The sequence below is a fragment of the Candoia aspera genome, chromosome 5 (genome assembly GCF_035149785.1).
Source record: "Candoia aspera isolate rCanAsp1 chromosome 5, rCanAsp1.hap2, whole genome shotgun sequence".
Taxonomy (NCBI): domain Eukaryota; kingdom Metazoa; phylum Chordata; class Lepidosauria; order Squamata; family Boidae; genus Candoia; species Candoia aspera.
Genome location: NC_086157.1, coordinates 117,192,342 through 117,219,212, shown reverse-complemented (window position 1 = coordinate 117,219,212; position 26,871 = coordinate 117,192,342). Strand labels below are relative to the sequence as shown.

At 60.3% G+C, this 26,871-nt stretch overlaps 2 protein-coding genes across 3 annotated transcripts; one reads left to right on the top strand and one right to left on the bottom strand.

Moving 5' to 3' along the window:
- Positions 1–1,672: 1,672 nt before the first annotated feature.
- On the top strand, positions 1,673–14,681 carry APBB1 (amyloid beta precursor protein binding family B member 1). Of its 2 annotated transcripts, none has more exons than XM_063306074.1 (15): positions 1,673–2,120; positions 3,498–3,592; positions 4,247–4,845; positions 7,260–7,441; positions 8,243–8,299; positions 8,385–8,461; positions 9,499–9,562; positions 9,989–10,126; positions 10,304–10,431; positions 11,542–11,656; positions 11,901–11,985; positions 12,223–12,306; positions 13,313–13,428; positions 13,569–13,745; positions 14,037–14,681. In XM_063306074.1, the coding sequence occupies exons 3-15, from the start codon at positions 4,254–4,256 to the stop codon at positions 14,205–14,207; spliced, it is 1,986 nt and encodes a 661-aa protein (XP_063162144.1). In that variant the 5' UTR covers positions 1,673–2,120; positions 3,498–3,592; positions 4,247–4,253; the 3' UTR covers positions 14,208–14,681. The 2 variants fall into 2 exon arrangements, with proteins under 2 accessions (XP_063162144.1, XP_063162143.1); XM_063306073.1 differs by having other exon boundaries at positions 7,257–7,441.
- Positions 14,682–15,403: 722 nt separating this feature from the next.
- Positions 15,404–23,616, bottom strand: SMPD1 (sphingomyelin phosphodiesterase 1). Its single transcript, XM_063306071.1, has 6 exons — positions 23,399–23,616; positions 19,965–20,725; positions 18,351–18,522; positions 18,068–18,144; positions 16,383–16,528; positions 15,404–16,308 (listed from the first exon to the last, which is right to left on the bottom strand). The coding sequence occupies exons 1-6, from the start codon at positions 23,606–23,608 to the stop codon at positions 15,905–15,907; spliced, it is 1,770 nt and encodes a 589-aa protein (XP_063162141.1). The 5' UTR covers positions 23,609–23,616; the 3' UTR covers positions 15,404–15,904.
- Between the last annotated feature and the right edge of the window lie 3,255 nt (positions 23,617–26,871).

The window sequence follows — 26,871 nt, the reverse complement described above, 5'->3', positions numbered from 1 at the left end:
GTTCTTGGGGAGAGGTGTGGAAAATTGATGTGCAAAGTGGAAAAAGGTGGGGGCTGCTGCACTGGCTGGTGCCTGTCCCTGCCTGCCTGTCAGGCCTCCTTGTTGGCCCCCAGGTCGGGGCGTTTCTGTGCTTGCCCTGGTAGTCCAACATAGCTTCAGAACATTTCTGTAAACAGCCCAGAGTCCCTCCTTTGGGGGGGAAGTGGGCGGTAATAAAATTTGACAAATAAATAAATAAATAATGGCTGCTGTGGCTAGAAAGAATTCTCCTTGACTGGCACAGAGAGCTGCCTTCTCATGCTGGCCCAAGACTCTGAGGCAAACCAGCCAGTTGCCCTGCCTGGCATGCAGACATCCAAGATGTGTCATGCCTGAGCACTGCCCCCCCAAGTCAGCCATCCTGGCATCTGAGGCAGAAATCCCGATCTGCTTCTTCTCTGAAGCCTTTTTGCCAGTCCCTCGCAAGAATAAATAATAAAAATAATGAATAAGGACCAACACCGGCTTTTTATGTATTTTTAATTCAAATATGTGTTTTTTCTAAATATATAAAACATTACAGTTTCTAATAATCTTATTGTTTTATAATCTGCAATATCCTCTCAGCAACAGACTCCCACCTTTCTCTGTTAAACACGTTTCTTCTCCTTCTGTGAGGATGTCCATTTTAACCCAAAAGTCTGGATTTATCATTTGCTCAAACTAGCTGCTGTAGGTGCCCACCACCCTTTGCCGAGGGGTGCTCTGCTACTGGCAGTGCGGCCCCAGGGGAGCTCCCCTGGCTGTTGTGGCAACAGGACTCTGGGGACCCCAGTTGGTGGGCTGCCCATCATCATCAGCAACTAGAGTGCCACAGGCCAGGTGCCCCCAGACAGGCCTGCAACTAGGGTCTGTGTCACCTGGGGCAAACATGGATTCTGCCCCCGTTCTGGCGCCCCCCCCAGTTGCAGCCCTGCCCCCAGAGCCTGGAGGAACAGGCCAGTCCTGTGCCTTGCCCCTGTGGGCACCAGGAACATAACTTGCTTTCCCAAACTGTGGGTGGTGGCGGTAGTGGTGGGAACAAAAGCCCAGAAGACGGCTCCCCCTCACAGCTGCCCCTCCAGCACTTTCCTGCCTTCTGCTCCCCCAGAGTTGCTGCACCAGCCCCATTTTGATATTCATGGCACCCCCCAAAGCAGTTCCTAACCTTCTGGAGTTGGGGGCCCCGGGCATCCTGGCCCTATGATTTGCACGGCTGCCTTTCGAAGAACACTCGGGGTCACCGCCTGCCTGCTCGCCCCCTCGCTGTTCCGGCGGGCGGTTCTTGCTCCAGGAGAACCACCTCAGAGGTGGCACTCGCAGCCCGGGGGAACGGCAAGAAATGTCCGCGCCGCCTCGGTGTGTTTGGCCTCCGGGCGGTTGTCAAGGGGGCTCCTCCTGGCCCGGGTCACAGTGGAGCCCCGGCGTCCGGCTGCTGGGGCCGGTGGGGGGGGGCGTGTGCCCCCCTGCCCCGCCGAGGAGCTGCCCGGGACAGCCGGCGTTCCCACCGCCCGGGCAGCTGGGGCGGCCTCGGTGCGCTTTTGGAGCGGCGCCCCGCCTCCAAGGCCTCTCCAGCTCCCGGCGGCGCCGTCCTGGGCGGGGTCCCTGACGCGGGTCGCGCGGGCGGGCGAGGGGCGCAGAAGAGGCTGCCTTCGCCGGGGGTGGAGGAGAGCCGTAGACACGCGCCGCCGGCAAGCAGCGGCCGAGCCGGCTGAAGGTGCTCGCGGGGAGCGGAGCAGCAGCGCCTCTCCGGAGGTGCGTCCGGCGCTCTCCGCCGCCGCCGCCCTCTCGCCCGGCCGCCCAGCCGTCCCTCGCCCCCTTCGGGAGGGGCCTGCCGGTCTCGGAAGCGGAAACGACGCCTCCCCCCGACCCCCCGCCCATCTCCATCCTTACGAAAGCGTCGCTGCGGCTGCAGGTACCCAGCGCGGCGACGCGTGGAAGGAGGTGGGGGTTGCCTGCGCTACGGAGCGCCCCGGGAGGCCGGAGCCGGACCTGCCAGCCCCCGAGCCTCGCGCCCCGTCGGGGGCGCGGGGGTGGGGTGGCCGATCGTCGGCAAAGTCCTCCCGGCTGGACGAGGCGAGCTGGCGGCCGGATTCTCCTCGGTACCGCCTAGCCACCTGCCCCCCCACTCCGCCCCGCAGAAGGATGGGCCTGGCAGGGAGGGGCCTTTGGGCGCGCTGGGCCTGGGAGGGGCGCCTGCCCGACGCGATGTCCCGCGGCCGGGGTCGGGCCGGGGGTAGGAAGGACGGCCGGGCGATCCGACCAGGCGGCTGCGCTCTCGAAGACGCTGTAACCAGGGCGGGCGGAAGGCTTGGGGGCTTCGTGGCTACCCTCCAAGGCTGGCATGCGGGGTGAAGGAAAGGAGGCCGTGAGACCCCGGGGTGGGGTGAACTCCCCAGGCCGCCTTCCTGACAGCCAGGTCTGCCGGGGAAAAGGCTTGGGTGCGAGGGCCTTCCTTCCACCCCGTGGGTAGCCAAGGGTTCAGGAAGGAAGGGAGGGAGGAGCCCTTCTTGGCCAGGGGGTTGCAGGGCTCCGCCCAGGGATTCAAGGAATTGCTGGCTGGATATGACCAGAGACAATCCATCCGGTTCCAGGGCCAAGGGGGATGGGGGTCCTTGTGTCCAGGTGTCCACCTCTTGAGCATGATTGTGCATGGTTCTGGTTGGCACATTTGGAAAAGGGTAGGAGAGAGCTGGAAAAAGCCAGAAGAGGCAACCCACAGAATCAAAGAGGATTAGAGCCATCCACGGGGGACAGGGCTGTCAGTCTTGAAAATGCCATGTGATCTCTGGGCTGGGGCAGGGAAGCAAGTACGGGAGAGGGATATGCCACCCTCTCCTGCTTGCAGACACCCCAGAGCTTCTGCTTGGCCACTGGGAAGAGGAAAATGCTGGGCCAGGATGGGCCATAGCCTCATCCAGCGGGCCTGTTCTTACACTCTTACGGGTGGTTGTAGCCACTGACTCGAATGGTTTACAAAGGGAATTGGATGAGTCCGTGGAGGACTTGGACACTCCATGTTACTTCCAGGCCGGTAGCACGGTGCCTCCTGGTCCCCGCTGAAGGGAAGAAGGACAAGGCACAGATTTGTCTTTTGTGTCCTGCTGGAAGGCACCCCAGTGGCACCTGGCTGGCCACTGCAGGAAGCAAAATGCTGGATGAGGATGGGTCCCCTCCTTGTCCAGCAGGGCAGTCCTTGTGGTCTTAAGATGTGGGGAGGACCACTAACTTGGATGGCCTTCAGAGGGTGCTGGATTCCTCTACGGAGGGCCGGTCCACCAATGGCTACAGGGACAAGGGAGGAGATGACTCCCTCTCCTGCTTGGGAGCCCCCAGGGGCATCCGGCTGCCCAGAGCAAGGAGTGTCATGCTGGACTGGGACAGTCTTGGCCTGAACTGGCCGAGCCCATCCACGTGGTCTCTGCCCGCCCCGGGCTGCTTGGGTGGACTGACCTCCTTTCTCTTCCCTGTTGCCCCAGGAGCCGAATGCTGTCCCCCCAGCCAGCCTTGGGTTGCGCCTCTGGTTTCCCCCAAAGCATGTAGCCGCTGCTGCTCTCCTGCTGGCCCAGGACAGGTAAGCGCTTGGTGAGGCCCTGCAGAGCCTGGTCTTGGCCTGGGGGTGGCAGGCCCAGTGGGCTCCTGGGAAGGTCGGCGTGTGCAGAGCTGTTCAGAACTTTGGCTCACCCAGCGTCGCTGACCTGACCTGGTGGGGAAGGGCGGGGGAGGTCTTCTGGGCCCCTGGACCACTGGCCCAAAGAGCAGGGGTTTGCCCCTGAACTCGGGCCCCTTCCCGGAATCCATCTTTCAGCTTCTGTTCCCGAAGCCTGTCTGGCCAGGTCCACACAACATGTTTAATTTGGCAGCTGATTCAACTTATTTATTTACACCGCAGGCCAGGCTTTATGAAATCCATCAAGGCGAGCCCTAACCAAACTAAGGATGTTATGTGAATGGACCCACCGGGTTTTTAACCAATGTGTTTAAACATGTTGTCTGAACGCAGCCATTTCTGTCTATCAAGGTGGAGTCACCCCAGACCTGCACCCTGAACTGCAGGGAAAAATCTGCCCCTGCTAGCATTTGGGGGCATCTTCTGCCCTGAGGAGCAGCCACGTTGGGTGGGTCCAGGAGGTCGGCAGCCTGGGGCTCCAGGGCGGGTGTGGGCATGGCATCAGGGCCACTCATGTGGAGTTGTAACCCTTCTTCTCCCTCCGCCTGTGCCCTCCAGCCTCCCAATGCCCAGCACCATGTCGGGCTCGCTGAGCAAGAGGAACAGCCTGGCCAATGACAACAGCTGCCTGGGCCTGAGCCTTGCCTTGGTGCCCCCATCGGGGGGCCAGATCCTGCCACATAAGGGGCGCTGCGCCTACAGCTGCGGGGAGCTGCAGAGCGTCCTTGGGCTCCCGCCCTCCGTGGAGGAGCCGTCCAACAGCAAGTGGGTGAAGGAGGGGCAGAACCAGCTGCGGCAGGCAGTGGAGCGTGGCCGCGACCAGAACCGCAATGAACTGAGCCTGCCCAGCAAGGAGCTGAGCACGCTGCTCCTTCCACTGCCCAGCCAGGAGGGCAAAGACCAAGCAGAGGAGCAAGAGGAGGAGGAGGACGAGGAGGACGAGGAGGAGGAGGATGAGGAGGAAGGGTCCACCCCAGTCCAGAGTGAGCCGGTGACTGAGTCAGAGCAGAGCTCAGAGCGGGCGTTGCCCCGGGGGGAGCAGGGCCGCAGCGCCAGCCTCCTCTTTGCCACCCGCAACAGTGCTACCAGTGATGAAGACTCCAGCTGGGCCACTCTCAGCCAGGGCAGCCCAACGGGCAGCTCACCGGATGAAGCTGGTAGGGGCCGCTCCGGGGGGGACACAGAAGAGGGCAGAAGGGTGAGCCGTGGCAGGCCTGCCCATCAGTGGCTCACTGGGATGCGGGGGGGAGCCCAAAGGCAGACAGCTATACCGCCATGTGTCTGCTGAGCAGAGCCAGGCGGCTTGGGCAAGCGAGCCAAGCTGCATACTGATGAGGGAGGAGGGAAAGGCCTCCCAAAGGCAGCAACAGAGGGATCACTGGTTTCCCCTTCCCTGCACATTAAAGCTGGTCTTTCCTTTGGAAAGGTCTAGGAGGGCTGAGGGAGAGGGACTGGCCCAAGGTCACCCAGCCGGCTTTCGTGCCTCAGGCGGGACTAGAACTCACTGTCTCCTGGTTTCTGGCCCGTTGCCTTAACCACTAGACCAGGAGAGCCTGGGACTGCTTCCTGGCACAGGCCTCCTCCATTGGCAACATTGCCCCTGCGGCTGGCTTGGCTGGCTCCAAAGGGCCCTGGGGGAGCAGTGATGTCAGCAGGTGCCTGGCACAGCCGCCTGGGGACTGCCAAGTGCTAAGCAACCAGCCTTGGGCATCCTGCTCTCTGGTCCTGCCCCCGGCAGCTGTGGCTGTCTCCAGCAGCTGTCACTGTGGGCCGGGGAGGCTTACTACTCCCGCTCAGTTCCTTTCAGCCCTGGGGGAGCCGTGTTGCCCGTGCCGCTCCTTGCCTTGCGAGATGCACGTCGCCTGGGAAGAGGAAGGGTTTTCCAGGTGGATGGGGGGGTGGGCCGAGTGACGTGGAGGCCTGGGAAGAAGCTGGTGGGCCCCGGGGCTGCAGGGGGGTGGGGGGAAGGCCAGGGCTTGGTGGTGGCGTATTTATGTCTGGCAGCAGCAGCTCCCTCCCTCCCTCCTGCAGTGCTTCTGTAACCGGCAAGGGATTGCTGGCTGTGCTGCCAGCTGGGCCTTATTCCTGGGGCCTTGATGCTTGAGAGGAGCAGCCACTGAGTGGGGGTGTTTGCTCCCCGCTCTCTGGGCTGCCCTAATCTTCGAGCAGGGGGGAGGCCTGCAGAAGGAGGCAGGGGTCACCAAAGAGACAGAAGGCGTGTTAAGGACAATGTAACAATTGTACATTTAATTTCTCTCTCTCACCATGAATGCACACGGGAGAGAGCTGGGGGAGGCAGGGGGTGGCAGGGGGAGATCCCAGGAGCAACAGAATGGTGCGGGGAGGCTTAGGGGGCAGAATCCCTCACTCCTTCCTTCCTTCTTTTGACCCCACTGCAATCCAGTGATGCTTGGCTTGGCTTTGCCCTTCCCAAGAAAAAATGGCCCGCAGGTTGCCCTCACTTGTGGGAGGAGGGGATGATGGTTTTGCTGCTTGCTGGAGGAGGAGGTGCAGAATAAAGGGGCTGGGGAAATCTTGTCTGCCTGCCCCATGGCCTCCCCGGTGCAGGCAAGCCTTGCTGAAGAGAATGCAGCTGTGCAGCAGCCCAGCAGGTTGAGTTGGGGGCAAGGGAGAGACTAGTGGGCTCTTGAGCCGCTGGACATCTGCACAAGGCAGCATTTAGGTTCGGGGAGACCTGGCAGGATTTCCAGCAAGAACAGTGGGTCTGTCTGTGGGCCTGTCAAGGACTTGCAGGGGGCATTGATAGGAACTGTGACATCCCTGTGGCTGTTCCTGCCCAGCTCCTCCCCAGCCACTATGGCTGATAGGAGTTGGGGTCAGCAACTGCCCCAGGCTCAGAGCTGGGGCTGAATATGACCCCAAATCTGGGAGGGTTAGGGCACTGAGCCCCGAGCTCCATGAACCCTCAGGTCTGGACTGTGGGGCAGCAGAATTGACAGCATACTGCGACCATGCCAACGCGATGACGTCCTCATGCAAATGCTGCCATTACATAATTATGCCCTGACCTCTGACACGTGCACACAGACATCTGCACAAGGGCGTTATTGTGTGCCAGCCACCTTACAGGTGGACCAAGGCCAAGGAAGCAAGAACCACACAGGTTTCGGGAAGGTCTCATTCATGCTAGTCCTGGGGGAGGCACAGCATCTTGGAACCTGCAAGAGGAATTTCCTGCCCCTTTATGTGGGTTTCCTGAAGGCTGAGCCTCTCGGGGTACTTCGAAATGCTTCTTCCCGCTTCCTCCTCACCTGGGCTGAGTTGCTGTTTGTGAGCTCAGCTGGCAACAGACTCGCCTCCCATCCCTCGATGGTTGTTATCTGCTCTCCCTTTGCCAGCCTCCCCACAATCCCTGATTGTGCAAGACCCATTATTTGCCTCCTTCCCCCCATGGAGGCCATGATGAGGAATGGCAAGAGTGGACAGGGGATGCGCAGCACTACCCTGCAGTACCCTGTCCGTGGCTGCTGGACAGTCGAGCCGGCTTCAAGGCAGTTGGACTCCCACTCTAGGCCACCTGCCTTTCTGACCTCCCTCTTCCTTTCAGCAGACTCTTTCTGGCTGTGTAACTCCCTGGAGACAGACTCTGACCTCCCAGCAGGATGGATGCGGGTTCAAGACACATCCGGCACCTACTACTGGCACATTCCAACAGGCACCACTCAGTGGGAGCCTCCCTTGCGCAGGGGAAGTGGCGACTTGGCAGGACACACCCCTCCCAGGGAGGCTCAGGTGAGGGGTGGGAGGGGGCCCTGCCCCATATGACAGAAGCCCTCAGGGAGGCCTGATCCCTGCCAGCCAGAAGGGCCACCTTTGGGTGATGCCAGAAGCTGGACAGACGCTCCCTGGCTCCCTGTAGCAGACCGGTCCGAAGTGGAGCCACAGGCAGGGGCTGGTTTCCCAAAGGCAGAGGCCCCTCGAGGTCAAAGGGAGTGTCCAGAGGCCTGGAACGGCCTCCAGCTTAGAGCAGGGACGCATCTCAGGCCATTCCAGCCCCCTGCAGAGCTGCCCAGGGAGCAAGGCTGGGATGGCTCCAGAGGGCAGGCCTGGACCTGGGCTTTAGTCACCGGATGGCAGACGCCGGTTGCGCTGGGGAAAAAAGTGGGCGAGTCCTGAAGCAGCTGGGCAGAGGATGAGTGAGCCGCGGGTGGGGGCTCCCCTCCAACAAGCAGAGTTGCCTGCCAGGGCTCCTGCCCCGAGCAGGGGCTTCGCTTGGCAGCTGCCGTGTGAACTGGCGGTTGTGTGAACGCAGCCAAAGGGAGCCGGAGTTTCTGTTCTGGCTGCCGTGCTTTGCAAGAGTGGGCGCCTTGTTCCGAGGAGTGCGTATTGTCTGACCCCTCCGCAGGGGGAGCCTCGTGGGGGCAGATGGGAAGCTTCTACCTGTGGGGGTGGGGGGGTGGCTGGGAGACCTCTGGGGCTGCTCTCCCAAGCACCCAGCAGCTGTCGGGAGCAGGAGGGCGACAGTGGCGGGGGCAGGGCAGGGTGTCCGTGGGGGAGGTGCTCTCTGTTCATTTCCTCCTCCTCTCCCTGTAGCTCACCTGGATGGACTTTGGGCAGATGGACCCTGCTGCCAATCCAGACTTCCGGCAGGTGAGTGGCTGCCTGGGCCACGGGGATGCCTGGGCGCAGGAGGAGTGGGGTGCAGCTACCCCCACGGGCTTTTTCTCTCCCCCAGGAGGTTCCACAGGAGGGGGCGACCCCTGAGCCTCAGTCCGGCCAGTCCAGCTTATCCCTGGAATCCTCCAGCATTCGGTGAGTGTGGATCTAGTGGCTGTGGGACTGGAAGAGGGCCCAAGAACTTGGGGCAGGACTTTCCCTCATGGATCCAACCGTTGCTGCAGAGGCCCTGTGGAGCCTTGAGCTTGTCTGTCCCCAGCCCACAAACCTCAGGGCTGGCATGTTGGTGCCCAGAGACTGCCTGGAACCTGTCTCCTGAAGAAAGAACAGGTGTTTCCTTCCTCCCAACTCATGGCAGCCTCAGAAGGATGGAAAAAAGGATGTTTCCACCCCACCCCCCAAAAAAACCCAGCGACCCACCTAGGAAGGAAAATAGGCCCTGGTGCACTTTGAGTGCAAATTGGCATCCGATCTGACACTGCAGCCTTGCCCCTGAACGTTTTGCCCCTGCTTTGACCAAGCCTTCCGTATCCTCAGGGGTTCTATCCACCACCTGGCATTTCTGCCTGAGTCTGTGATCTTTGGGGAAGAGAGAATTGGCTGCATGATAAGGGGGAAATGGGCTGCTAGGGTGGGGAGGACGGAGACTGAGCAGTTGGAAGACCCCTCTGTTTAAAACATTTCCAGCGTGCTTTTAAGGGAAGAGTCTTCCCAAAGCAAGTTTCACGTTTAAGCGGGATAAGAAATTAATCACAGCAGTATTAAATCAGAGTTAGGAGCTGGCAGACTTTTAGGTCTCTTAGGACCTGCTGGTGAAGAAGCCTGGAGAACCATTTGGAGGAAAATCCATGCAAACGGAGGATTCAGAGCACAGCATGGCTGTCGGTGGAAGGAGGGCCCTGGGACCGCCTTGGAAGGCACAGGGGCCTTCCCTGGGCCGTGGGGAGTGCAGGGAGCTGGCCTGCTCTGAGGCCACTTCCCTTCTCTTCTTGGGGGTGTCCGGTCTAGGGCTTGGGTCCACAAAGCAGCAGCTTGTGGGGGTGGGGGTGGCTTTCCTTGGGGAGCCTGAGTGGGCTGTGATTGGTCTGCGGTGGTGGTGGTGCGTTTTGGAGATGCCCTGAGGCGGCCTGCAGAGGACCCAACTGACTGCCGTGGGCTGTTTGTCTTCCCAGGTCTTCCCTGAAAGAAGGAGGGGAGCAAGCAGACTGGCTCCTGGGCATTTCCCCAGGGTCAAAGGTAAAGTTGTCCCGGTGCCACGAGGGTGGCAGGCCTGCAAAGGAAGTCTCAGTTTGATGACAGGCAGGCTGGACCTCTGGCCCAGGAGACCTCCTCCTTGAAAGAATGCCCCTCAGCCCACTCCTCGGCAACGGGGAGGCGTCACCAGCCTCCGGAAACAGGAAGTGGGCCAGGAAGAGGCAAGGCCTTCAGTCTCTGGGCAGAAGCACTCTGTGGAGGCTGCCCTGGGCCAAAGCCCGCAGTGAGGGCCTGCGGAGAGTCCTGGAGGGGAGGATCAGAGAGCAGGCAGTTTGCTGGGACCCTCAGCCCCCACTCCGAGGCCTTGCCTGGGGCTGCCCAGGGTTCCCCCACAGCCACTTCAACCAGGGAGGGAGGGAGGAGACGTCCAGCCCCACCTCCCTGGACACCCCATCTCTGCTTCTGCAGCACTTCTCTGTCTACTCGCTGGGCTGGGTGGAGATGTCCGAGGAGGAGCTGGCGCTAGGCAGGAGCGCGGTGGCGGTCAACAACTGCATCCGGCAGCTGGCTGGGCAGGAGCCTGCTCTTCGGGGCTCCTGGATGGAGGTGAGCATCGGCGGGGAGGGCAGAAGGGCCTGCTCCCTCCAGCAGACGGACGGTGGGGGGCAGGCCGGTCAGGGCTCTGGGCCGGCTGAGGGAGCCTGCCTGGGAGGGGGGCCTCTAGAGGGCCCAAGGGAGGGGCCCAAGTGGCAGCTGTCGTCCCCCCCGCTACACTCCCCGCAGCGCAAAGCGATGCTCCTGGTCCTGGAGAACGAGACACTGAAGCTGCTGGACCCAGAGGAGCGGATGGTGCTGCACTGCCTGCCCATGGCGGCCATCCGGGTCTGGGGCGTTGGGCAGGACAGCGGGAGGTAGGTGGTACAGGTGCATGAAGGGAGGTGGCTGTGGTGCCGAGGGATGGACCCCCACCAGAGCAACCGGCAGGGGGGGTGGGCTTCCCCGGAAGAGGCAGGACCAGGTCCCTTCACCCTGGCCAGTGAGGCAGGCAAGATGCGCTCCTGGGCTGGCCCTCCTCCTGGCCGGCCACAGCTGCTCCCCGGTGATCGTGGCAGCTGAACCGGTCGGAAAGCGTGCCTCTGTACCCTTACTTTTTCTGGGCACACAGGAGAAGCATCCCCCTTGTGGGGCAACTTGGGAAGCCGTGCCCACATCGGGCGGCTGGGCTGGTGGTTGTCCCAGGGTCTGGCACCATCCGCAAGCAGGCCTGGACTCGGGGTGTCAAGAAACCTGGCACCATCTTTGCCTCCAATGAGAATCAGGCCAGTCCCAAGGAAATGCCTCTTCTGTCTGTTCTCCCTTCTGCACGGGTGGGAGGTGGGGTGGGGGGTGGCAGCAGGGGCTGGTCTTGGGGCTGCCCAGTTCCTCCCAAAGGGTCTTGCAAGGAGCAGAGCAGCTCTGATCACTGGATGTTCTTCTGACTGGCCCAGTCCAGATCCAGGAGGGTGGAGTCGGCCACTGTTTGGGGGCTTGCTGCTGCTACTGGCAGCCTGGTGCTCCCCTGCCCCCCCATGCCAGAGGCAGGCCTGAGCGACTTCTGGTTATGGGTCCCTTCCTTGGGGCTTCTGGCAGCACACAGGAGGGTTTGTGGTCTCTATTTGGGAAACGGGGGTGGGTGGGGGAGGCTGCCACAGTCTGACCAGTGGCCTGGAGAGTGGAGTCTGGAGCGGAGCGAGGTTTTCCTGCCCCCTGCTAATGCTGTGGTACCCATCCTTCTCTTCCCTGGGCTTCACTTTGGGATCCAGGGAAAAGTAAGCCCCTGTCCAGCACGCATGCGCGCGCACACACACACACACACACACACACACGCGCTTTCTGTTCAGCAGAAGGAATGGTTGAAAACAGCTCACACCCACCGCCTGTTTGGCAGCGATCCTTCTTGGCTGATGGAGAGGCTTTGCTGGGGTCAGCCTATGACCTGTCATCCTGCTGCCATCATTCTCAACCTGGTGTCTCTCCTCCAGGGAATTTGCATACGTGGCACAAGACCAATTGGCTCAGATGCTGAAATGCCATGTCTTCCGGTGTGACACACCTGCCAAGAACATTGCCACCAGCCTCCATGAGATCTGTGCCAAGGTCGTGACCCACCCCCCCTCGCACTTTTGTGGGGCTTTGCTGACTTCCAGCCCCCCCATCCCATTTCTGCTGGGAGAGTCCCACATAGCTCCTGGGAAGGCTGGCCTCCCTCTGGGGCCAGGCGCCCCCCTCAGGCCCACTGCCCCCCATTTCTGACACCACTGGGGACAGAACCCATGGGACGGTGGGAACCAGCTTGGTCTCTCTTGGGGGCAGAAGGGCCTGATCCACTTTTCTCCTCTAGATTGTGGCGGAGCGGCGGAACGCACAGACCACGCTCAATGGGCTCTTGCTGGACCCGTCCAAGATGGTGGAAATCCCCTTCCAAGGTAGAGAAGGACTGGGGGGCGCTCAGGTGCTCCTTGCCTTGGATCCAAGCTCTGCACACCAGCCATCCCCTCAGGCACAGGAGGGGTGCGAAGTCCCCCCTCCGATTCCCCCATTCCCCATTCGCAGGAGGGGGACCGGAGGGGTCACATAATGCCCGCATCAGCCCTGGGTATGCTGGTGGGGGGGTCGCCATGCAGGTAGACTGCTATTGCCCTTTGCCTTCTCTTTTTCCCCAGTTGAGTTTCCAGCACCCAAAAGCGAATCGGTCCAGAAATTCCAGGTTTACTATTTGGGGAGCGTTTCCGTGGCCAAGCCTGTGGGTAAGAGAAAGGTGGGAAGGGGGGGCAGGTTGCCTCTGGATGGGGTCCCAGAGAGGCAGGAAGATTTGGGTGGCTGCCAATTCCAGGCCACGTGCAGCAGAGCCAACCCTGCTTGGCTCCGCCTTGGTCGCCTCGTCCCTGCTCCTCTAGTGGACGTTCCCTTCCTACAGGGCTGTCCTGCCCCTGGCATGGCCAGGGGAGCCCTTCCCTGCACCTTCCTCCTCAGGGTCGCCACTAGGGTCTCTGTCACCTGGGGCAAACATGGATTCCACACCCATTTTGGTGCCCCCCCCGTGCAGAGCCGGGGGCACGTGCCCCGCTTGCCCTCCCCCAGTTGCGGCCCTGCTCCTCCTGTGTCTCCCCCTCGGCTGTGCGTCCCTTCTTCCCATTGCCCATGGAGGCCACCAGCTTGGCAGGCAGGCGGGCAGGCTGCCTCCTTCAGAGGGTCTCCTACGGGTCTGCTTTGCTGGTGTCGTGCCCCTTTTCAAGGCCTCTGGCCCTCTTCTCCTTTTCTCCTTAAGTCAGCGTTTAACGTCTCCCAAGGCTGGCCCCCTGCTTGCATGACTCTGAAAGGGGAGGCTCTTCCTCCTTGTTGGGGGTCAGGTCCAGAAGATCAGATCTCATTGGCCCTTATCCCACTTTCAGTGTGGAGGTTGCCCACAGGGCAAGTTGGAAACTTGAGCGTTACGTTTTTAGCAGCAGATAGCATGATCAAGATAGCCCCTCTTATCCCCCAGAACAGTGGCATCTTCCCAGTGAGAATTCTGCCCTGCATGCCAGGCAAGTGCCCATGCCACCTTCAGCCCGGGGTGTGCATGCTACCTTCAGCCTGGGGAGTGTGTACAGTCTGTATCGTGGTCCTCCTCAGATCCCAGAAAATGCAGAAATCAGAGCCCCCTTCCTGGCTGGCTGCTCTCGACGGGGCCCCACTGGGCCAGGCTGTGCTTAATCACGGGCTTTGGCCCCCCCTGCTCCTGCAAGACCTTCCCTGCCTTTGCTTCTCCAGGCATGGAAGTCATCAACACAGCCCTCGAGGCAGCCCTGGCATCCAGCAGCAAAGAGCAGTGGGCGCCTGCCCAAGTCAGCGTGGCACCGGCCACCCTCACCCTCACCCATCAGCAGGTAACAACGGTGCAGGCTGTTTGGGTGAGGGCAACCAGGGAGCAGCTGTGGACGCTGGCGGGTGGGGAGGCCAGGGAGGGGTCGACAGCACGGCACCCCTCGATCCTGTTGGGTCTGCCAGCTCCCTCCTTCCCCTCCAGACTGACACCGTGCTTTGCGAGTGCCGCGTGCGCTTCCTCTCCTTCATGGGCATCGGGAGGGACGTGAGGTCCTTCGCCTTCATCATGGCGGCCTCGGCTGGCAGCTTCCGCTGCCACATGGTGTGGTGCGAGCCCAACGCCGCTGGGCTGAGTGAGGCCATGCAGGCCGCTTGCATGGTGAGTCGCTCCTGCCCCGTCACCTTGGCTGCAGTTCTGCCACACTGCCAATGGGAAAAGGGCAGTGGGCGCCCGACTTTGCCAGGTCTGCGCAATCTGCCGGTGGCACGGCTGGCAACCCATTTCTGCTCCCCTCCAATGACTGGCTGAGCCCAACCTTGCCCGAGCAGCCGTTGCTACAGAAACAGGAATCGCAGGGGTTGGCCAAGCAGGCCACAGCCCTTGCACCCCTGCCACGGGTGCCAGTAACAACCCAGACACCACCTTCACCACCCTGTCCCTCCTTTTCAGCTTCGCTACCAGAAGTGCTTGGATGCTCGGCCCCAAACCACCAGCAGTTCCTGCCTCCCGGCCCCCCCTGCTGACTCCGTGGCTCGCCGGGTGGGCTCCACAGTTAGGAAGGGCCTCCAGGCCCTGCTGGGAACCCTCCAACCCAAGCGCCAGGGGGCCCAGACACCGTGAGCGCCAAGCGGGGAGGGGAGCCTGCTCACCGACCCTGGACCCTTGACACAATCGGTGCTATGGGCCTTTGCGGATTGGCCTTGCAGCTCTCTGCCTGCCCCGGTGCGTGTATGTGTGTTCTGCATGACAGTGAGTGCAAGGTGTGTATTTACGAGGTACGCGTACATCTGCACAAATGGGAAGTGTGGGGCCTTCACACCAGCGGGAGGAAGAGGTTCCCATCTAGGGCAGCCGGGCCGTGGCTGCTGGACCTGATCCCTGCCCCGGGAAGGCCCTGGGATCGACCTGCCGCTTCTGGCTGGAGCTGCTGTGGAGGACCTTGTTGGTTTCTGACCCCGCGCTGGGGAGGCGGGCAGGGTCCCAGCACCCCTGCCCAGGAGCACAGTGGGGGTGGGTGGGGGGAGAGCTGCTGCCTCTGCTATTGCAAGAACTCTCTGTCTTGTACTAACCCACGAATAAACTCTGTTCCAACGACATCCGTACCGCTCTGGCATGGTGCTGTGGGAGGAGAGGAAGGGACCTGGCCTGTGGGCAGGTGTGGCTCTGGCCAAGGGGGAACCTTGCCTCCTTTCCTGGATTTTGAACGGCGCTGCCAGCACCCTCACCCCACCCCACCCCAGAAGCTGCTGGGGTCCAGCTCCTGGGCGGGATGCGTGGCAGGGCTGTTGAGTGCGCCAGCGGTCTGAGGAACACAGATCACCCCCTGCCCCCCCACGGGGAGCAGAGCTTGGCTTCCCTGCTGTGAGCTGCAATCAGGGCAGAAAGAGGGTTAACCCTTTCTCCTCCCTCCTGCCCTGCCCACAGTGGGGTGGATGCTCCTGGGTGCTAGAGCAGAAAGGAAGCTGCATCTGGGGTGCCGCATGCCCTGCCAAGGTTATGCCCTTGTCTCCGTCTCTCCCCTGGGCTTGGGGGCAGCCAGCTGGTCACCTGGGAGGCATGGAAGAGATGGCCAAGGGCCACGAGGTGAGGGACTGACAATGGCTCAGTGGGGATTTGGGCAAAAAAGGAGACCCTCTTCCAGTGGAGGAGAAACAGAAGCTGTTTATTGCCTGGGGAGGGGGCAACGAGAAGGGAGTGGCATTAACTAATGGCCCCCCTCCCCTGCAGAAGAATCCCACACTGGCAGAGGCTGGGCAGGGGCTCCAGTGTTGCAGGCCAAAGAGGAGGCTAGAGAAGCGCAAAGAATTCCTGAGAGTGAGCCCACCCTGGTTTTGCCCTGGCGCAGAGCCCACCGCTGCAGAGGAGTCCTACAGCGGGTCCCCAATGCCACTGGCCACAAACGCCATTCAGGCCTCTGCCCTTCTCTTCTGGAGAGTGCTCCAAAGATGGGGGGAGCGGGGCGGGCATATCTGACAGCTGGCAGGCAAACATGCCCACAAAAAAGGGATGTGTGTGGAAAAGTAGAAGCTGCCAAGCAGCTGAGGGGAGCTGTATGGGCAGAAATAAAATGTGGCCGCTGCACCCCACCTCCTCTGAAGAGTCTTGGGGCCACCATGCAAGCACGTTCCGCACCTCTGCGGGGGCGATTTGAAGGGCAGTCTGGGGAGCTTGGCTGGCACTCCAGCCTAGTGGCGCGCTTGAGAGAAGGGGGCCTTCGGTAGGGCTGCGTTGCGTCCACGTCCACAAAGCTGTCCTCTGCTGGAGGGCAGGGTCCCTCCGCCCCTTGGCATTCCAAGGAGTCTTCTTGGCCCAGAAGCCTAGCAAAGCCGGTGCTGCCGCCACCAGGCCTGGATTTCCAGAAAGGACAGTTTAAAAGACTGGCAGAGCTTGGGATCGTCCGCACGGCCAGTCCGGAGGGCGCAAAGCATGGCTGCCTTGCAGCCATCACTGCATGGCTGGGCAGGTGGATGGCCCTTGAACCTCAGGTACCAGAAGCGCCGGAAGAGCTGCTCGTCTGTCTGCAAACGGTACAGGAGCAGGTCCCAATCCGCCGGGAAGCCCATGGGAAGCCCGTAAGTCTCCCGGGCGCTGTAGAGGTGCTGCCACTGAGCCACAGCACTGGGAACATTTGCCTCCGTCAGGTTCAAGATGAATGTCTCATGATCCAGGACCATGTAAGAGCTGCTGGGGCGGATCCCATCCACGTGATAGATCCGGTACCCTGGAAGGCACAACGGGGGTTAACGGCTCGGTTCAGGAGGAACCCTCCTGCCAAGAGCGTGGGCGGCACCTCACCTGGGTTGAGCCCGATGTAAGTGGTGACGCTTGGAGCCAGGAAGGCGATGCCCACGGGTCGCGAGAGTGTCTCCTCATCGTAGAACATCTCGAATTCATCCAAGTGAGTGTGGCCAAAGAACTGCCCGGCCACCGTGCCCTCAAACCTGCAGGGAGAGCCGGACCTGAGCGGGGATGGGCACACCAGGTTTCCCTAGAACGTTTGCCTGGCTTGGGGGCCAAAATGAGGTGAGCAGCACCTGGCCCTGGGCTGAGTGGTCTGAACGGGGTGGGGAGAGAAGGGGCACACCAGGAACTCAAGCAGCACAGCCCGGCCCCTGTGACAGCCAGGGCCACAAGGGTGGCAAGGAGGCACCCAAATCTTGGGCATGGGCCACTGAGGGGAAGCCCATCAGCCTTCTGGCATCAAGGGGTCACGGGGCTGTCCATCTGCCACGTGCTGAGAGGCTGGAGGTCCTGTCCCATTCAAGGATGGAACAGGTTTCATGGCCAGTGAATCAGCTCCCCCCTCAGCAGCTGCGCTTGGGAAGTGTGCAGGTGTGCCATGCTGTCAGAACCCAGAGCATAACCGGCCTGGTTTAAGGACTTATCGAGGGTGGGAAGTAAAAGAGGTGGCTGGCAGAGCTGACCTTGGCCAACCTCGAAGGGCTAAGCAGAGCTGGACCTGGTTGTGACCAGGCTGGAGACCTGCCAGGAACCCCCAAGTTTGTAGATTAGACTACTGAAAGCCCTCCCCAAAGGTGGCAGTGAGGTCCCAATTTCCAGGTTGCCAAGAGTAGCTCAGGAAATCACCAGGAGCTGGCCTGGGACTGGAAAGCGGAAGGGTGTCCAGCAGGTCCCCCCTTCTGCATGTGGCAGGAGTTGGACATGGTGGCTCATCATCTAGGAAGGTGGTACGCCTGCCCCAAGGGAATAATGGGCCTTCAATTTCCCCAAGCCAATGTGGCATTCACACAACATGCTGAACTACATCTAACCACTGGGTCTGCATTCACCCAAAACACCAAATCTGGTTAGTGAATTAACCTGTTTTCTGGACTCAGGCTGGGTCTGCAGAACCCCCAGAGCCATGAGAAATCTAAGCAGGGCTGATGTTAATTAAGCTTCCCTGGTGGAAATGCAGCGGCTTAGCCTTCACCTGACCTGGCTAAGTATGTTGCGTGAACAAGGTTCAGATTCTACCTACCAAAAGAATTCTCCAGAACCAAAATGTTCAGGTTTTCCTGGCAGCTTTGGGAATGGGAGTGGGATGTTGTTGTTTTTTTTAACTGTTGTGGACCCACACCCTGGTTGGACCCCCCTTCAGGAGTCATCTAGGAAACCTTCTGGGGATGTGGTGGGGTTGCCTCCCTGGAATTAGAGCAGAGTAACTGTAACCCCATAGCTGAGCCTGGGGCAGCTAATCAAAGTTACTGATGGGGGGGACTGCAGACAACTGGCGGGCGCCTCAGTGATGGGGTGAAGGGACGAGAGATGCCTTCAGCCCCCTCCTCCCACAGTGCCTCCCCAAAGCTGGCCTGCCTTCGAAGAAGTGGAAGGAGGACCCATTTTCAGCTCTGGACTCTGGAGACACCCCAGGACAGCTGCTTGCTGGTGATGCCACTTCCTTGGGCACAAGAGGGGTACCAGGCCTGGGCAGCAGTGCCAGGCTGAGCACAGCAGGGGAAGCAGCTGGTGCTTTGTACCTGTTTATGATGCGATAGTAGTTCCACCCCCAGCTTCGCAGGCAGTGGGAGGGAGGGATGTGGCCAATGATGTGGACCTGCAGGCAAGAGGAAGGTCAGTGGCAGCAGTGCCGGGCCCCCCATCCCAGGAGAGGAGTGCTTGTCTGAATGGGCAAGTTCCCCGCCTGCAACCTGGGAAGGACCTGCCCTTTGCCCTGCTTCTGAGTGGGCGACTTCAAGCTCCTGGCCCAGCCCTGTTCCTTCCCAGCACCACCCCTGCCCGCCCCCTGACCTCCTGGCTCACCTTTTCCCCACTTTCCTCCGCCCTCTGCAGGATGCCCACCAGCCACTGCAGCTGCCCGGCTGGGTCTGTAGAGTTGATCAAGAGCCAGAAATTGCCCTCGGAGCAGAAATTCATGTTGAGGGACACCAGTCGGAGGCCTGGCCAGATGGGGAGGGAGTAGAAGCCGCCCAGCCTGCGAGGGGGGAGGCAGAAGATTGTCAGGGCAGGAGCCCCCCAGGTGACCCCGCCTCCTGCTCCCCTCCCAGGTAGAATCCCCTGGAGTTATGGGGCACCATCAGTTAAGAGGTGTCCACCTCTGCTTCACAGCCTCCAGAGATGGCGCCCCATAACTCCAGGGGAATCGACCCTGCGCTGCCCCTGAGGCTTTGCTACCCCCCCACGGCCAAGCAAAAGGAGGCTGCCCTTTCCTTCCAGGGAGGGAGGGACTCCCCTTCCCACCTACTGGCAGAAACACTGGCAGAATTAAACACGTTTTTGTCCCCTCCCAAAACAAAGTTTCCTTTGCATGCAGAGAAGTTTGTTGTAACTTCAACAGAATTGTCGCAAAGGCTTTCCGTAGGCTGTGGGGAGGGGCAGAAAATGACCTCCGGTGCATAGAAGAAATATTATCACACGCTGTGCCAACAGGGGACCTCTGGCCTCCAATCCCAAGTTCCTACAGCACTTAAGATTGTTTGTGAAAGTCCACTGAGCCTGGCACGGGGGGTCCTAAATATAAAGGGTAGCAGCTGCGCAGTTCTGCCCGGTGAACACGGGAGCCCTAGTTCTCCTGCGTGGCACAGCCCACGCGTGTTGCGAAGCACAAAGGGATGCCACTGCAAGAGCAGTCAGTGGTTTTGCCACCCACGGCAAGCAAGGCAGGGGAGGGAGGGAGGAGGAACCAGGAGAGCAGGTTGCACCCATCCCAGTCAGCATTGCAGCAGAAGCAACACCTTTTTGTGGTGAGAATCTGAGAGCTGCCCCTGGAGACGGCCTGCAACACATGCGTCTGCTGCTGCCCTCCCTCCCTCCCGACAGCTTGGCCTATGCGCAACAGCAGCCCGGGGAAGCAAGGCAAGCCACTCTCTGGGCTGCTCGGGTACACGCCCACGGGAGTGCGTGAGAGGCCAGTCCTGGAGACTCTCTTTGGTCTGTCCTGGCCCCTGGAGGGAAAAGGACCCTGCTTGGCTTGAGGCCGGCAGAGACGGGATGTCCTTGAAGAGCCTCAGAAAGCAGACCTGGGGAGGAGCCTCCCCCTGGCCAGGAATTTGGGGCAGGGCTGCCAGGGAAAGGGCAAGAAGCTACAGTGGGGGGCCAGTGCAGTCGGGCAGCATATAAATTTAATTTGCCGCTGTTGGGAGACACATCGCCAACCCAGGCCAGGTCCCTCCCAAGGCCCCCTGGGAATGGGCAAGGATCTGGCACCTTGGAAGGGTGGGGGAAGGGCCCAGCACGGACTTCTGCCCAGGCCTTGACTTCCATGCCCCACATGGGCCTATCAACAGGGTCTGCAGGGTGGTGGCCACTCTGGCCAAGCCTGCTCTGCCACCTGCAGGGGTGCATCTTCTCGTGCCAGCAGGCAGCCTTCCCCTCCCCGCCTTCTGGTGCCCCTGCCCTCCAGGCCCCTACTCCTACCTCAGCATCTGCAGGGCCTGCGGGGGCAGCCACTGCTGCCAGGCGTCGGCCATGGCATCATACAGCCAGGCGGAGGACTGATTCCCAAGCACATAGGGCGGGGGGAAGGCGTTCACGGGCACCGACTCGTGGTTGCCGACAGCAGGGTAGACGGGCAGTGGCCCCAGGTGCTTCTGGATGAGGCTGGTGATGGTGGTGAGTGCGTGAAGCTGGTCCTGGCGGGTCTGCTGCCAGATGTTGTGAGCCGGGATGTCGCCCGTCCAGTAAGCGGCATCGTAGGGCCCCGTGGAGGCGAGGTGCCGCAGCATGTTCTCCAAAGTGTGGAGGGGCAGGTCGCATTTGCTGTAGGAGCCCCAGTAGCCGGCCCCGGGCCCCTGTGGCCGCCCCCCCCGGCAGCAGAGTGGGTCCTTGCAGGCGGGGTTGCTCCCTGGGGCATAGTGCTGATCCCAGTGCAGGTCTGTCAGGAAGAGCACGTGGGCGGTGGGGGCGCCAGGCGGAGGGGGGGCCGGAGGGTGCAGGGGGGGCTTGGGGGTCTTGGGCAATGTGACGTTCCAGCTGGACAAGATGTCCCAGTGGCCGCAGTGGGCCCCCAGCAGGAGGCCGCAGATCTCAGCCGGGCGCAGGAAGGAATGGATCCAGATGGACACCATGTCTTGCCCAAAGAGACGAATGAGCTCCTGACACACGTTGGGGGGGGCCAGGTGCAGCTTCACACAGATCCCGGTAGCCAGCTGCTGGATGTGCTCCAGGCTGGTCTCCATCTGCAAAGCAGGGGGTGACGTTAGTACGGGGGGGGTGGGGGTGGAGAAGCAGCCCTCAAATCTTCCAGCAGAAAGGAGGGGGCTGGAAGAAACACAGGCAGAACTTCCCCCGGCTGCCCCCCTTATTTGGTAAGAAAGGCAGCTGACAGGACAGCCCCCCCATGTGCACTCCCCCACAAGTCCTGCACCTCCAGGGGCCAGAAGTGAGGTGTAGGGCCCTCTGCAAGGCCTCAGCTGGAGCCCCTGGGCTGCCCCAGGCCTCCTCCAAGGCCCCGAGCCCAAGGAAAGAAGGGTTCCTCAGAGCAGGTGCGCACAGGGGCCGCTCTTCTCCAGCCCTCCGACCCTGAACCTGCTGCTTGCCTTGGCCCCTGAGAGCCAGCTGGGCTGCCAGAGGCCGGACGGAACAGGTGGGAGGGAACCTGGGAGGTGCCCCAAAGCCTACTGGGAGGGAAGGCACCACCCGGCCTGTCTCGACTTTCCCTGCAGCCCACAGTTCGCACCGTGCGCCCGACTGGCCCCTTGTGCAAAGGCTGCTGCCTCCGCAAAGGTAATGCAGCAGCCACCCCTGAGAGGAGCCCCACCCCTGCACCCCGGGGCAGGTCCTCCGGGTCTCCTCTCCCTGTGGCAGAGGGAGGGGTTTGCAAGAGGCGAGGTCTGAAGCAGGCCCCTCCATGCCCCCAGCCACCTTGCTGGGTCTCTCTCCCGAGGGATCTCAGCAAACGCAGCATGTAAGATTTGGCTGCTGAATTTTATTTCTTTCAAACCATATCTTGAGATCTCTCTCTCACCTTCCTGCTGAAGGGGCCCTCCCTCAACAGAGCTTATGTTGAGAGTCCCCCCAGATCCTTGAAGCCAGCAACCCCAGTGAGGGGCAGACTGGCTTGCCAGCCTGCGATGCAGAGGGGGCTGCGAGGAGACGCACCCCCGCAAAGCAAGGCCTCCCCAGGGCCTGTTTCAACTCTCCTACTCTGCCAGGCCTCTGGATGCCCTCCAAGCAGCCCAAGAAGGCCCCCCCCGACCCTGACCTCACCCAACCAGAGTCTAAGCCTTGGAGTTGGACCCCCATGACCCTCGAGAGGGGGGGGAAGGTCCCCTGCGACAAGGTCCTTCTCTGGGAGATGGGGGAGGGGCAGCTCCTGGGGGCAGGCCCTGGGACGGTGCATCTTCCTCTGCCCCCAAGCGCTCCAGATTCTGCTCTGCTCCCCCCCCCGCCTGATGAGCAGACTTCTCGGAGCCCCACACTTCTGGACTCAGAAGCCTCCTGGCCGTGCCCTCCCTTCCCCCTTGCTGGCTCCTTCAGGATCACCCAGCCTGCCTCGTTCCGAGCTCAGGCCTCGTGCCTGGCTCAAGGCAGAGAATCAGGCAGCCTCCACCAAAGGGAGGGGTGCGGTCCTGAGGAGTGACCCTCCTGGAGAGGCTGCTCTTGCAGACCACAGTGAAGAATAAGGCAAGCCGGGGGGCCCTGCGGGGGGGCCGGGCTCTGCGGCAGCTGCCACCGAGGCCCAAGAAGGGGTCCCTTGGCAAAGGAGGCAGGGGAGTCTTGCAAGGGGCGGGGCAGAAATTCAGCACCCCCGTTTCTCTGATTTGTTCAAGAGGATGGAGGGGGCAGCTCTGAGTACAGCTGGTAAAGGCCTTGCTGATATCTGCCAACCTCTGGACTCTCTGAACATTCTGGGAATGGGGGACCTTTTCAGTCCAAGGGCTGTATGTCTGCCTTCGTGGGGGCCAAAGCCATAGAGGTCTGGACACCCCAACCCTCAGGGTGGGAGGCCCAGCTGCCGCTGGTTGTCCCTGGGTCTCCCCCTCCCGCCTTCAATCTGCCCTCCCCACCCCTTCAGCAGCTGGGGGAAGCGCCTGACTGGGGGGCTACTGCATCTGGGGCAGAAGAGCCAGCGCTGCAAGGGAGGCAGGCAGGCAGCGGAGGCAATCCTGGCTGCCTGCAGAGGAGGTGGTTTCCGTCTGGGAAGATCAGAAGAAGCAGAACGAACCGGAGGGGCCGCAACCAATGCCAAGCTCAACCCGGCACCCAGCAAGGGTGCCCTGAGCACGGCTGCCCTGCTGTTTGGGCTCCCGGGATAGCTGGCTCCGGGGCTTCAGTCAGGGAGGGAGGGGGCCAAAGGCAGCAAGCAGGCGCCCAGCTTCTTTTGGAATCCCCGAAGACTCAGACCGTGGCCAGAACGGGCCGTCCCTGGGGAAGCTTCTAGAAGATGCCACCCGGGGGCCTTCTCCATCCAAGGCCTGAAGGGCGCCCCTGGCTGCCCTCTGAGCTCGGCTGCAGGTTTGCAGGCGGTTCGTCACCCAACCAAGCAACGCGCAGCCAAGGGCGCTTCCGCTCCCGGGCCGGAGGGGGGAGGACTCCTCGGAAGCCGCCCAGGACCGGCGCCGGCGTCAGGGAAGTCGCGGGGAGGCTGGCGAGAGGGGCCCGCTTGGCCGGGTGGCCCGGGCCGGAAGGAAGGGAAGGGAGGAAGGAAGGAAGGACTTGCAGCCGCACGAGCCGGGGGCGGGTGGTCTGGCCAGCTGGCTGCCCCGGCTTAGCGTACCAGGGGCCCAGAGAAAGCGGGGGGCCCCGTTGGCCCGGCCTGTAGCCGGGCGGAGGAGGGCGACGGCGCCCTGGGCCGGGCCGGGCCGGGCCGGGCCGGGGCCGGGCAGCGGCTCTGCCGGGCGGCCGCTTACCTGCATGCCGGCGTCGACGGCGGTGAAGAGCAGCCTGCAGGCGGGGCAGCTGAGATTCCGCCACCCGAAGCGCGCGCCGGCCGCCAGCAGCAGCTCCTCCAGCGGCGGGGCCCCCGGCTCCGGCCGGCTCTCCCGGGGCACGGCCAGGCCCGCCGCCAGCGCCAGCCACAGCGCCCCGGCCAGCGCCAGGCGGATCGCCGCCGCCCGCATCGCCCGGCTCGGCTGCGCAGGACGCGAAGGCAGGGCGCCGCCACCCGTCAGCGCCCAGCGCCCACTGCCCGCGCGCCCAGCCGGAGAAACCGGGCGGGCGGGCGGGCGGGCAGGTAGGCAGGCAGGCGGGCTGGAGGGCGGGTGGGCAGGCGGGGCGCGAAGCGGGGCCGGGAGGAGCGCTCGGAGCCCCGCCCCTCAAGATGGCCGCCCCGTTGCGGGGCCAACCTTTTCTGCCGGGTTGGGCTGTGCAACCGGTCGAGAGACGCCCCGCCCCGCCCCGCTTGGGCCAAAACAGCCGGGCCGGCGGCGATCTTGCAAAGGAGGCGGGGCCGAGAGCGGAGACCTGTCATCCCCCCTCTCCGCCCCGCCGTGCAGAGCGGTTCCTCCCGCGCCCCCCACCAGCCATCGAGGAGGGCCCCTCCTTCTAAACATTTTTAAAATGGTTAAATTTTAGATTTTTATCCCGCCTTTATTTTTTATAAATAACTCAAGGCAGTGAACATGCCTAATACTCCTTCCTCCTCCTGTTTTCTCCAACAACAACCCTGTGAGGTGAGCTGGGCTGAGGGAGAGTGACCGGCCCAAGATCACCCAGCCGGCTTCTGTGCCTAAGGCGGGACTAGAACTCACAGCCTCCCGGTTTCTAGCCCAGAGCCTTAACTGCTAGATGAAACTGCTTAATGAGCTTTTTACTGGATGTGCTATGCCCAAATACTCTCTGGCTTTGTTGACACACACACTGTAATCCTTCCTATCTTTCCTTTCTGCTGCCCCACCAAGAACTGTACCCGTTGTCCATCTGAGGAAACAGGCTGCTGCTGCTGATCATGTGCCATCCAGTTGGTGTTGGCTCTTAGGGGCCACATAGACTTTCTCCATGACGATCTGACCCCAGCCTGGCCCTTCAGGTCTTCCAACGGTGCCCCATCACCGCTGTAACTGACTTCCGCCCCTTGCTGCTGGTCGTCCTGTTACCTTCCTTCCACCTTCGCCGGCATCAGAGCCTTCTCTCAAGAGCTGGGTCTCTGCACTGTTTGACTGATTATGTTCTGTCAAGTCAGTTTTGGCTTTTAGCAACCACAGAGATAAACCTTCTCCGGGATGATTTGTGTCCAGCCTGGTCTCCCAGTGGTGCATCTTTCCCAGCATCCGAGCCTTCTTTGGAGAGCTGGGTCTTTGCATCACGTGTCCAAAGTTGGATAATTTGAGCCTGGACATTTGTGCCTCGAGGGAGAACTCTGGGCTGATGTGTTTGATGATCCATCAGTTTGTTTCCTGGGCTGTCCATGGTCTTCTCAGGAGCCTTCTCCAACACCAAAGTTCGAACACATCGATACTCTTCCTTCTTCAGAGTCCAACTTTTGCTTCCATAGAGTGTCTCCGAATACTTGCAGTGATCTGATCCTTGTAGGTATAGACACATCTGGGCATCTTAATATCTTTTCCAAGGCCTTTGTGACTAGCTGTCAGCCCTGTCAGGTAGACCAGACTAAGAAACAGACACTGTGCAGACCTAAAGCTACTTTTATTAGAGCAGCTAGAGCAGTGTTTCTCAAACTTGGAAACTTTAAGATGTGTGGACTTCAACTCCCAGAATTCCCCAGCCAGCCATGCAAGGGCAGAGGGCAGAGAAGTATTGTCGCTTCACTGCCCTTACCGCAACTAGGTAGGCCTTAATAGTGACTCTTGCCCATGATATCAAGTTGATACTACCTGGAGCGCTGATCTAACTTGATCTAATTCATCTTCTAATCCTAGAGGACCTTTTTTTTTCCTGAGCCGGAGGAAGCAGTTGGCTGTTAGATGCGATTAACAGCCAACCTGATCCCTAGGTTAATGCCCATTCAAAGCTGCACCCAGGACGGGCAGCTGTAACTTGCAGCTCAGCGGCTGCACTTTCTTGCTTCTTCTTCCCCTGCTTTTTGTAACATCCTGCATCTGGCGGATGACTCAAAAGCTACACACACACTGAGTGGTCCTAATAAAGGCATCATCCAGTTTTTGATGTTGATCTTATTCATAATCCCGTTTTGCTTCTTCTGGAAATCCAAAAGTCATTCAAAGTAGAGCTACTGTTGGCAGAGTGCTAGAAAGCATTTGACCCAGGAGAGATCAGAAAAGTCACACACCAGGCATTTCTATAAAAATAATTTTATTTACAGAAAACAAACATATTTAAAGGCTGTTTGCTGAGGAGAGATTTCTCTCAGCTGCATATTCTCTGCAAACCTACACTGAAGGGAAACTGAAACTAAAACAAGTTCAGGCAAGTTCCTCCCTTAGGCAATGCAACCATTAACACATGAAAAGGGGACAATTAAATTCAACCTCTTCACCTGGCCAAAATGATTAGTTACCATAGTAACAATATATTAACAGCTACTGTATCTGGGCTGTGAAAAGAGTCAAGAGGGCTACCAAATAGAAACCAGGAGTTATTGGTATGAGTTGCTGCCATTTAGCGGTGGACCAGATCTGACCATGCAAGGTTGCTTCTTTCAAGCTATTAAAATATCAAATTCCGTGTCTCCCTGAGATATTATTCATGTGTTGCTTTTTGTTTCTATCCTGCTGCAATCCAAATTGCTATTAGGATTTGGGAACTGACGGCCTGAGCTTCTGCCCAGATCCAGAAATCCTGCTTGCTTCTGATTGCATTTACATCCCTCCCTCTCGCTCTGCGTCCACCCATCCCAACGGTTCCCCAGGGACTGTGTTGGTGATGCCCCCCCCCTTTCTCACTCCCTTTGTATTCTTGGCCACCAGCACTGAGAATACAAACCACAGCTGGCTTTGCACAACAAGCCCAGCCTGGCTCTGAACCGGCTTCCTGGTTTCTCACTGAATCAAATGGCCTGAACTTAAGTGGTGGCCAAAAGCACACGGCATGCCAAGCCACATCAATAACCAGGCTTAATACGCTTCATGTTTGGGTTCCAGGAAACTCCCTGAAACGAACACTGTGTTTGTAGTTAAACATTCAAATATTTAATCAGTCATGGCCGTGACTTGAGGGATGCGGGGTGGGGAGAGAAGATGTTTAAATTTGAGTATAAAATAAAAGAGAAAGAGATTAATTTAAAAATTATATCGGTGTCTGTTGCAGATGTTTATGATGAATAATAAACTCACTCTTTGAGTGAGATGGGTGGTGATTGAATTTGAAAAACAAACAAGGTACAAAGAGACAAACTGTCAGAGTCTCAGCGTGGGTGGCCATAAATAAAATAAATAAATCATAAAAAGCTAAGTTTAAGTTTCTA